Here is a 12,112-nt window from a genome sequence, read left to right as displayed (position 1 = left end):
CTAATTATACTATCCGTCCCGTATTATAATAACACACCCACGTTTGGTGACCCATACTTTGGAATTATGACTAAAGGCCATCTTACTCTGTCATTGAGTCCATTTCTAGACTGAATTACTTCCAGAGAGCTATCAACACACACTCTATCAACACAAAGTGAAACATTTGGGGAAGAAATTGAAGAGTGAGTTAAGAATTCCTGTCTTGGACTTCAACGCCGATGATAACTGGGATTTACTCAAACCGTAAGATTTTGGAGGGCTAAAAGGAGAACACTTATAATGGGAGTTCCATATGGTATCTAGTTTTGGTATGGCCCAACTGGGCGGGGACATGGTGAAACAATTACAGTGTGGACTTGAGCCAAACTCTAGGCCCCGGAACGGATCCAGATCTCAATCTTAATTTCTCCTTGAAGCCGGTTTCTTGTGCAAAGTTCCATTTGCTAAACCTAGAAGATGATGTTGTTTTAAACATGTTAAAGAATCCCCAAGGGACATTTTGAGCAGCTTTTATGTACTAAACGGACACATGAATAAAGCCTGACTTATCATGTAGTTTTGGTTTTTCCTTCAATAAAAATAAACAAACAGAAACCATCTGGCTCCTCAGGTTGGAGATGGTCATCTTACAGTTTAGGCATTGTGGCTTTTGTTTTTGCAAAGTCTTGATTAGAAGACATTTTTTCCTTTGCCCTGCTTCAAAGCCCCGATATAAGAGCACATAGAAGTTTTAACTGTTGCTGCCTGGTTCTTGATAATGATCCACATGTGGAACAGTCATGACCTTCATCAACCAGCTCTTTGGGGAAAGGGTGCCACATGCTGCCACTGTATTATTCTTTATTTTCAATTTATATGAGCCACATAAAGCAGTTAAAGGAAATGGCATGTAAAGTCACACTGTATACAGTGGTGTCAGAGAGAGATGAGGATTGTCGGTGGATCCATTGTCTTCCACCCATTTACCCACGCCCACCAACACATGTCTCAGGTAGCCCACGAGTTCATCGACTCAAAGACCAAAGTATCAAAAAGTCTGTGGTGCTTAAAGTGAAACCACAGATGTGTACAGCGTAGCCTACTCTTAGTGCGTACTGCTGTTGTCAATGGAAAGTCGTGGCAGGAAACAGCACTGTCCTACTTTTATACCATTAATACCAGTTGACACTCCAGAAAAGCTGTGATACTTTCACATTCCCCCATGGGCTGGTGATAGCATGTCTTCTTGTGTGGTGTTGCAAGTGTCACAGTGTGGGAGGAGAAACATTGATCTTCTTTGAGTTCTATGGACGTGGACAACCCACAATACTAGGCTAAAATTATTCCCAATACATCCTCAGAGAGCTCCTAAAGTGAAGAACTATTAAGAGTAAAGAGGGTGACTGTTAAGAGTCGTAAGAGCGTCTTAAGCAGAGGAGAAAGACAAAGGGGCGTAAGAAATCTTGACACTGAATCAGATAATTGAACAACACATATTGAATCGTAAAGAAATAAGAGATGCATTCTGATTTGTAGATACATACTGTATGTCAACCAATACTACTACTGAAAATCAAAAACGGAACCAATTCCTCCGGTTATTATCGAAAAAGATTTGAGGTAGTAAAATGGCTGGCATGGTAAATAAACTTAGGCGAACACATGTAACAACTATTCAGCATGTAAAAGCTGTGTAAAGGTTAAGCTAAAACCCAGCCAAACAACCGGCTGGACCAATCGCTAGTCTATTGCTCAGACCTTTAGCTTGAGCGCTACGTAGCTGTAGATGTTCGCAGCAAGGTAGAGGTAGAGATATTTAAACAAATAGATGCATTTTTTATTTGATAGAATTTTTGTTTCCTCTTTAGAAACCTTGTCTCTTTGTGGATATCATTACCCAGGATGGTCTGAGTGTGCTTGATAACATTATCGTCGGTGGAGAAGTAGAGATTTGTTGATTATGTTGTCCATCTTTGGATCACACCTGCAAACTCATGGGGTAAAAAACGGGATCCTATCTCAGAAAAAAGACTCCAACATAGAGCCCTGTTACTAGAGAGATAGGCCACTCAGCTCCCATTAGGGCCAGCGCTTGCCTCGGCTTACACGTGGTATCCATCACTCAAGACCATGAGGTAGCAATCCTGTTTGGCTGCCGCAACGCCTCCCCCCAGGGATGCTCGGCTCACTCAGTCCTGGGATCACCTCAGGTTATATGTGTTGTGTTATGACAGCCTAATGGTGCTAGTAACTGTGTGGCAGTAGAGTGAGAGAAGGGTGGAGGACGGACTGGGAGAAAGTTGGAAAGTGGAAGATGAAGTGAGAGGTTTTTAGGGATACAGATGTCCACAAAGGTCAGAGTTGTAGCAACATCAAAATTAAGCAACGGATGCATGAGGGATACTGTTGCATTAGTATATTTTAAAACAAATGTGTATCATCATTTATTTATGAAGCTTGGGCATGAATTAAGTCAGGTGGTCAAGCTAAACAAGACAATCCTTGGTGAACATGAGCCAACCTAATGCCCCGTGTTCCTACTCCCAGGCCAGACTCACTCGTGGCAAGGGCAACACAAACTGTATTGAAAGTATTGAGTTACCAGTGTGTGACGAAGGCAACAGATGTGATAAAACAAACATGCATTGTGGTGATGGTGGCGCATGGTGTAGTCTGATGCGTTTGGCGGTTCAAATCCCGGCTGCCCCATGTGCCGCATTGAAGTGTCCCTGAGAAGGACACCTAACCCCTAATTGCTCCCGGGGCAAAAATGAAATGCATGGGTTATAATGCAATGTAAGTCGCTTTGGATAAAATTGTCAGCTAAATGATGTAATGTAATAAAATGACAGCAAAGGAAATTGAAATAATATTCATAACTAGGTTCGTGCTGTTAGCTGTCGTGGTGGTGAGGAGAGGTGAGTTCGCTCTAAGTGAATAGCTCATATTATTGCTGCCACGTCCTGGGAGAATAACCACCTACATGTTTGACAAGCTGCTGAAGCTCTGAAGCAACCTCTACGGATTACACAAGCAGGCACGCAGTCTCTTAGGATGGTCCTTGTATCTATACATCAGTGTGCAAAAATCATTTCTCAGTTGTACAATTTTTGTTCATGTCTAAGTATGAATCACTGTAAAAGGCCCAGTCTGAATCTGATAAAGTTGTTAGTAGATGGCTTTTGTATTAAATATACCAAAAGTTGGGACAATGGTGTGAAGTCCAGTTAGTCGAGAGTTTTTGGCAACTTGTGCCAGCCCCCTCTTCCACCCAAAGCGTCACTCCTCATCTCTCGAGCCCAGACACATGGAAGTGTCCACTAGTAGAACTAGTCTGGCATCACAAAGGGAAATATTGCTTGGAGCAGAGCACTAATCTGCTCCGAGAGGCCATGAACAGGCGCTATGGCCACAGCAAAGAAGAAGGAAGAAATCCAGATCGAGGCTAGAGAAGTGGGGGTCCAAAACTCAAGAGGCCGTCTGTGAGCCCTGGCCCTCTGTCCGGGGCTTAGGGCCATTTCCTTCTCTATAATTAAGGAGTTATCCCCTAGCACAATAGAGAAATTAAACTGTAAAACCTCGCTAGGTAAATTACTGCTTTTCCCGGGAGTCAGAGGAAGCGTCTTGATATGTAAACAATACCCCCTCTTCAGCTGAGTACCCTCTCCCTCACCCCCTGCCTCCCTCGTTGTTCCGTGGGAATTTTTCATGGGCCAGATTCTCCCTAAGACTCAAACTCTCCTGAATGAAGAGGATTTACAGTACCTTAAGCATCTCAAACCGGTTTCTCCAAAGCCAACAATCCGAAAATGTGCAATTATGGATAAAGCATACCCTGAAACACACACACCGCCGGTAAACATGTTTTATAATTATAATGTCAAGATGGTGACAAACGCAAAATGAAGAAAACAATGGGTCCACTAAACGAATGAAGCTTTTAAAAAGCATTACCCTAAGGAGGTTTGCATTGAGTGATGTGGCCCCTTGCCACAACATGTATTTAACATGACAGTTTACCTTATGGTTTCTAATAAAAAAGTACAATCTGGAGACAGGCTATCAGCACTACCATAACTGAAAAAATGTTAAATCAACAGCTAGGCAGGTGGTGTCTGGGGCAGTTAGCTCCTTGCTTCAAATCTTAACACAGCTTCAGTGAGAATGTACTCTTAGGATATTACCTTGCAGATTGTGATGTAAGTATAGGGCTGACACTGAGGATTTCTTCATAGAGTGATCTGTTCTGAAAAACTGTCCATCTGAGGATGTAATCTGGAAATGAATTGCCAACACAATCCTTTCCAGCCAGGACTTCCTCATATTGCATTTTTGAGTCTAAAAGTATTCAATTGGCCATAATAATAATAATAAAAAAGTCCTTTCTAGTCACTTAGCCAATTATGTGTTAACATCCAGAGTGATGTGGAATAATGGAGTGTATGTTTCTGAAACCAGCCCTAGAACTCCACAGACAAACGTCCAAATGTGAGACGATGAGGGGGGGGGGGGGGGGGGGGGGGGCAAGCTGACAGCGACCATGTCAGCTCCACGTCTGCCGTGAACATGTCTGTATCCGCCGCTGCCAGAGGATGACCCTGCTGCTCTTTGAAGCCAGCGCCAAAAATTCTCCAGCTTAGCTGACATCGTCGGGGAAATCACCTGGCAAACCAAACACAACAGGCTTACACGCTATACTACTACGGGCTTTCATTCCGCAGACAGCCGCCTCCCTCCACTTACTCAGCGGTCCTAACGCAAAGCGGTGTGTAATTATATTTAAATTAGCATGTATGGAAGTTTATTTGACAGAAACACTTTGACGGTATTGTGTGGATGGATGACGTAGGCGGTGTATTGTGTGTGTTTAAACCTCACACGCACTCTTGCTTGTCATGAATCACTCCAAATTTTGCTTTTTGTTATTTATGGTTTTCATTTGTATTCCTGAAAATCCTAATCCATCTTTTCTGTAAATTAAATTATGTTTTTTATCTTGCAATAAATATTTACCAATAACGCGGTAAACTTTCAGAAGGTTGTAGAGATATGAATGAGGATGACATGCTAGGCTGGCCGTCGTTGGGTGACAGTTCCAGAGTGAGCCCAGACCAAAAAGTACACAACAGAGACCATGACACCGACACCAGAGACCATGACACCGAAGACCACTCCAGTCAGTGACGAAGACCATGAGGTGCAGTTGAAAGGCTCTGAAAGGCCAGGACCTTTGAGTTGAGGATATTTTTTTTTCACCTATTGTTGCACATTTTGTATTATATGTCATTTGTGAGAAAATAATCTCAAACTGTTAACTTGAACACTTGTATGGAAATTTCACCAGAATTTCCCCGTCTGGTGTCCTATTGTAGATGTAGGTTGTTTGCCAAAACTGGCGTTCACCTCCCCCTTAAACCACACATGTAGGTGTATTTTTTAAACTCTGGTCAACGTCAACGTCAGGCTTGTTTATGCTAAGCGAAGCACTCCCTGTCTTTTGTTTCATGCTCAACTCAGACAGGCCTTCTCATCTCAAGAGGGCACGTTTTCTATTCAACTAGTCCTTTTATCCGTTGCTATAAATATGGTCTTTGGTGTACACTTGTACATTCCACTGAGGTCACGTGATGAAAGCTGTGCCAGCTACATGTGAAGAAGAACTCTTTACGATGGAATTGAAATGTCTGTGTTGACCCTTGTGATGATAAATACTGCTAAAAGTAATTTATTGTAGGCTTTCAACTTAGTCAAAGTTATATTTGAGTATAGATTTGAAAATGAATAGAAAATAGCAGGAAGCCATGTGTTAGATGTGACATTTGTTTAAGAAGCATTTCACTTTTTCATCTCTGATGTTTCAAGAGACAATGCGTTGTGGAAAGGGACAGCAGTCCACCGTATTCCCGTCCATTGGGCATGACCAGTGTCACGGACGCACTCCATCTGGAGAAAGATTCCCCCTCCTGCGGCAGTGACCATGAATATACATTGTAGAAGTTTATTTTTTCATAAATGTTTATGGAATTCCTCCGCCTCCGCTGCAGATGAAGCTGCTGACTGGGCAGCATGGTTTGCTATTGTTTCTCGCCACGACCATTTTAGTTTCCAGTTTGAACCTAGTTCATTTCACTTTGGTTGGCAGGCGGTTCTGTGTGAACAAGTCTGGCTCGATGTGAGGTGGCTAATTGCTAAATGCTAGCAGAGGCTGGCGAGCAGAAGCAGTGAAACCTTAGATGTGCAATTACAAGAAGCAGCGCTTCTCTCCAGAGGAATCTCACTGCTGGCAAAAATACATTTCCTACAGTACAATTACAGCAGGTATTAGTTGTAAAGAAGTTTACTGTCTGGGAGTCAGGATCGTAATAATACAACTTGTACATTGTTTAATATATCATATATACCGCAGACATGCACTTCTCAACATGAGCCAGCAGGCTTCTTTTTGCTCCGGGCTAGTTGTGACTGATCCTCTTCCTCCAGCTGTGTTCAGACGAGGGCCGACCACAGCTGGACCCCGCAAGTGTGTGTGCGGGGGTATGAACCGGAAGAGCCTCCCCACCAACTCGCCCCTAGGAACCCAGGCCTGTTTACACAGCGCCTCCCGCCCGTGTTTACAGCTAGCACACATTTTTGTTTTACCATGTGTAAACTCCTTGGACGTTTATTTTGGTTCAGTTGAACTGTGAGCGTTGGGGCTACTCCAGCGGGGGGGGGGAAGTATCCCAGGCGGGCAGGCTGGTGGAGCATTTGTCCGAGGGACACAGGTCCACCCGGTCAGGGCGTTGATGGGGTAGTAATGCGTGGGCACGGACCTTGACCCAACAACGGTTACGATAACATGCGGCATCTTCCCCATAGAAAGAAGGCGGTTGCCAGCGGCGACACCTCCGAGAAGAGGAGAGATATGACTGGTTGGGCTGATTCCCTTCAGTCCAGCAAACTAGACAGGCCGGAAGTGTCTTTGAGGCAGGCGCTTGGATCACACTCGGCATGCTGGGAAAGCGCTTTTTATTTAAGAGAGGATGAAGCCCAAAAAGAAAAAGGCAAGTGGGAGCGAGGGAGAAGGGAGAACCTCCTTGGATGGGGAGAGGGTTAATCCCCTAAAGCATCCATATATTGCCGCCACCTCCTCTCCCACTGCTTGTAAACGGTGAGGAATGTAACATGTTGTCTTTGGGCCCGTATGTGTGTGTGTAGACGCCTCTAGTACAGAGAGATTTATATTCTCAGACATTGCCCAAAGCATACCAAGTTGCTTTTTTAACTCTGGTTGCTTTGAAGCAGAGGCAGTGTTCCAAAGAAACAAGCAATATCAGAAATGTCCTCTCATTTGAGCCTGATTTATGCTTTACAACCACATTAGAGAGCTTCCAAAGCCTGTCAGTGCTCCATTCAGACAACATACTCAAGACAGTAGGCCTTCATGACTGTCTGCTAAGCTTTCACTAAAACAAACATTTGTCTTGAGATTTTTTTTTCAAAACTAGGAGACCACATCTCAAGTTTACTTCAAGCTTGACAAGAATTCCTCTGAAGCCTACAGAAATTTCTCTCCTCTCTTGTATGTAGGCCACAAGTTATTTGATGGTTGACATCACAACCCTTTTTGAGGCTTTTACCTGGGGGAAACCTCAAGTTCAGAAAAGTGATGGAAGTGCCTCCTTTAGTTGCAAAAGGTCCATTAGGAAATGAGCCTATTAAACACAAGATGAGGATCTGCCCTACAAAGACAGAACAAAATGTCCTCTTTCTGCTTTCAATCCAGCCACAAAAACAAAATAAAACTCAAGATAAGAGTTGAGGAGTGAGATGGAAAAATACCAAATTAACTGTTTATAGGAGTCACAGGAAGTAATCTTTTACCCAGAATGCCAGTCAGCCAAGTTTTTTCACAGACTCATGCGGGAATATGTGAATATACAACAAAACGGAGGTGATGTGCTAAAAGATGTGTGCAGACATATCAGGCACATAGTGTAAACTGACTCTAAAGATGATCAAAGCCATAAATCGGAAGTCATTCCGGGACAGAAACAATATCAGTCTCTCTTGAAGTCATTCTTGGAGTGTGTGGCTATAGACCCTGACAGGAAAGTAAACAGCACTGGGACTTGTCCAACAGCCTTCCTGTAAGCTTGTTGCTTGCAGGTCATCTCAAGTATCAGGAGAGACATTATTGATGCTGTGACAAAATGTTGCTGTCAATGACACCTGATCGAGCAGATTCTCAACACGGAGGATGCAAATATGGACTTTGTGCTGTTAAAAAGGAAATCCATGACATGTTTGAGGACCTTTGGGGCCAGGGGGAGAGTTTCTTCTAGGTACGTCTCGTAATTTGATCCACAGTATTTCCTTAAATAGCAAAGATAAGGGAACGTTGAGGCGACCTATACTCTGATGCCAGTATTCTGAATCGCCTCGGGGAGGACAGAACATTACCCTGATACCTCTACATTTATTAACAACGCGTCTGTGTCCAGAGGAGCACTAGCGGATGTTAGCTACAAGTTGTTGGGCCAGAACGGGCCCGGTCAGATAGAGTATGGTGCGTTTTTAACCGTGCAGCTAAAACATGACACAAATAATAATAGAAAGGGGTATGCTTCTGCAACTAGAAGGTATATGTGAATAATGCTGGTGAGTTTTGATCAGATCTATGGATTTCAGTACAAAAAAAGTCAGTTTTACCTAAAATAAAAATAACTGATTATTCCCTGTAATGATGCTGGTATAGCTTTAAATCTCCACCCAATCAGCACAATATGTGAACATTCTCGCTGCAAACGACAATATTGATGAAGTGAAGGATACATTTTTGGGGATGCTTTTTCACAAAGTCAAAAAATCTGGCCTATGAGTACGCAGGCCAATGTGAACAACTGCATTTCCCCTTTTCTTTTTTCCTCTATAGAATAATACAGGCATCAGGAGATGCATTCTTTGATTCTTTCAACTAAGGTGGAGGGCTAAGGAGTTAAACCAAAGGGGGCAAGGGCTCTGTCTTGAATGCGGTCATCCCTGCATAACCCTAGCCACAGAACCCCCGCCCACCCCTTGGCCTCGCTCACCCGATCTGTGGAACCACAGCAGCGTAAGAGCCTCATTTAGGAGCACAGAGAGAAAAGCAGAAATCTCTTTCTCAGGAAGATTAGTGCCTGTCCCTTTGGAGTAGGCCTGTGGCCAGGGAGGGAGCATGGAGAGGAGGGGGGGCTGTTTTGCTCTGGGACATTTTTCTCTGCCGGGGGGGAAGGGGAGTGACTCGTTCCAGAGCACCCTCCAGAGGAAGCCTTTCTGGTCAGTGCGGAGGCTCCGGTAGAGGCCCTTCAGACTGTAGCGCCATCGGAGACACGATGAGCATGATTAACACATGGCTGCGTACTGCAAAGCCTCTGCTCGACTCCCTGCAAGAGTAATTACACCAGACCTCTCTTCTGCATCCATCGGTGTTCCCGAGGCCCATCCATGCAGAAAGCCCAAGGTCTGATTTAATGCCACATTCTTGTTTGCATAGAACTTGTTTAAGATAGGCAGTGTTGACAAAGGTGGGGACATTTTGGTTTTTTTTTGTGCTGCCTCTCATTGGCATCCTCCTTAGATACATCATAACTGTGAATAATTATCCGTGGACGATGTGTTTCTTATGCAGAAGAACATCAATCTTTGTCGAGAGTTCGCAAGCTACGGCTGAACTCCAAGAAAGATGAATAGAACACACTGCTTAGGCAGAAATATTCAGAGTTTTAGCGAGCTCGTCTGCTCCACTGGCCTCGTACAGTCAACCCCGAGGTGAGGGATGGTGGAAAAATACTCTTCTGTAGACATTCTTGGGATATAATAAGGCCTGTAAAACAACATGTTGGCAGATGTGCATTGAAACTTGTGTTCTTCAGCACACAGTGCATCCGAGGATCCATGCGCCAGTCTTTTAAGCAAAGAGCATCAATCACAGGTATTCCTTTGAAATGGGGAGATGTTTTACAGCCCCGGTACCTAATCTGGACACATGTTTCTCTGACATGGTAAAGCACAAGTCCACGCAGACTCATAAATCCAGGGGCATCGGAGTCGGGTTGCACTAGCCGCCGTTGCTAGTAGTAGCACGCCCCGAAGCTGAGACAGATGCAGGCTGTCACACAAAGTGTGGGTGCCCATTTAAAACCATTAACGAGGCCCACAGACAGAAGGCTGACCCCTATCATAGGGACCGAACCCAACCTGAATCCCGGTGCCAGCCTCCCTGGCCTCACCCGTCCTTTCTTTGCTTCCCCTTGGACCCCGGCGCACACTCTGTGGAAGTGGCCAGACACACTTCTATTATGTCTTCACAGTCCCCGACGTGTCCAACAGGGTGAGGCACGTCTCTATGAAACAAGTTATGAGAGTAGCTGCCAGCTGACACAGCAGATCAGGGTGAACAAGATGTTCTCGGGTTGTTTCTTCTGAACTTCATTTTCAAGCTAACAGAGACATATAATGTAGTCTGCATGGTTTGGGGCCCTTTACAATTCCGTTTCAAATAGGAGGAAGCCGACTGAAAGAGGACCTTTAAGTAAGCCATGTCTGTGACGTCCTACAAAGAATGTTTCCAACTACTTAATGTATTCACATTTGCCCCACATTTTGGTTTCCACATGCATGCTAATTTGAGAACCAATTCAAATTTAAAAAAAGAATAATCAATTGGTAAACAAAAGCAGATCTAATGACACACTAACGTCCTACTTGAACCACTCCCCGTGTGACAGGTTGAGCTTTGTGGTGGCAGGCCACCAGTAAAAAAACTTGAATGATGTGTTCCTGCAGTGGCCCCTCAGATGATGCCAGCGGGTCTTCCTGAGGGGCTTCAGTGTCCACCAGCAGGCGTTACTAATTTATGACACTGGTACCTCAGAGGCCCGAGCAAGGTCCTCAGACCTCGTTAGGAGGCGTTTTCATCACACATCCACTAATGAAAACACGAGCGCTCATCTTTTAATTATGACCCCTTTATAGTGGGAATCTTGCACACCCCGCAACCTCTGCGCTACCACACAAGCACAAATATCCCTGATGGGTGCAGCACACTCCTTGATTTCTTTTCACTGGTGCAAGGTTATGAAAATTCAACCACCGTAGTCTACATAATACACAATCATCATGAAAGTGTAATTGACTAAATAATTCATATCACTATTTTTTTTTTCTTCTTTGCTGGTATGAAAAACTTGTGTCGTCTTTGTGGAGGTGCCAGGGAGGGCACGCTGAAACGTCCTAGATTCTCACCCCACATCCCCAAACAATTAATGGCTCCTCTCGTGGCAGGCCACCAAGCCCATCATTAAGCAGAAATACCGCTAACGCCACAATGTCATCCGCCATAGCTCCTTAGCATTTCAAAGGTGCTTCCCTCCACCCGGCCTGTATCCGAGGACTCTGGTGCACCACGTCGTCCACTGCTATGCCAGCCTTCTTAAGTAATTCATGAAGTTTACACTTGGGAGGTGAGAACAAGGTCTTTCCACCTCATTATAGCACTTTTTCATCACGCATTTCTCTGACGTCTCTGAAACACGCGGCCCCCGCCTTGGTCTTCCTCTCTGCATGTGCAGCCAGCCGCTCATGGGACTGGTCATCAGGTTTCAATTTACTGCGCTGTGCGAGTGTGAATCTACAGAAAACAAAAAGGATACTACCCTGCTGCGTTAGAACGCCTTATGTGATCTCTGCTGTTTAGCCACTTACCAAATGATCTAGTGTGGCGGGTAAATGACTGGAAAGAAAGATGTACCTCTGGTCAGAGTGGTGGGCGACGGCTTCTTTGGGATTTCTGAGAAGCTGCTCCCATCGAGGCCTGAACCCTTACACTCCTTCTTCTCAGTGGCTGTTGGAGCTGAAGTCTCCATCCTGCTCTCCGATCTCCGTCACAACCTACGGAGGCAAAAGGCGCAAGTTGAAGGTTGAAATGTATTTGATCTTAGCTGTGACCAGGCAACAGAAAATATATTTATGTCACATGTTTGGTTGTCGGTAGTTTCATTTAAAGGTTTTAAGCCATGTGTAACATACTCATTCACCCTAGAACATGGGATAGCAAACGCCGAAAATATGTTTTTCCCAACTCTACCCGTTTAAATAATTGTTTCTAATC

General features: G+C 44.5%; 1 protein-coding gene across 1 annotated transcript in view; it reads right to left on the bottom strand.

Annotated features, from left to right (window-relative positions):
- gli2a (GLI family zinc finger 2a) overlaps positions 1–12,112 on the bottom strand; it is a 69,823-nt gene that overhangs the window by 44,622 nt on the left and 13,089 nt on the right. The window contains exon 2 of the mRNA XM_037489461.2: positions 11,753–11,892. Coding sequence (XP_037345358.2) covers positions 11,753–11,867 — 115 coding nt within the window. The 5' untranslated portion in view covers positions 11,868–11,892. The remainder of the gene's footprint in view (positions 1–11,752; positions 11,893–12,112) is intronic.

Source organism: Pungitius pungitius, chromosome 10 (assembly GCF_949316345.1).
Source record: "Pungitius pungitius chromosome 10, fPunPun2.1, whole genome shotgun sequence".
In the NCBI taxonomy this organism is placed as follows: domain Eukaryota; kingdom Metazoa; phylum Chordata; class Actinopteri; order Perciformes; family Gasterosteidae; genus Pungitius; species Pungitius pungitius.
This window is presented reverse-complemented; position numbering and strand designations above follow the sequence as displayed.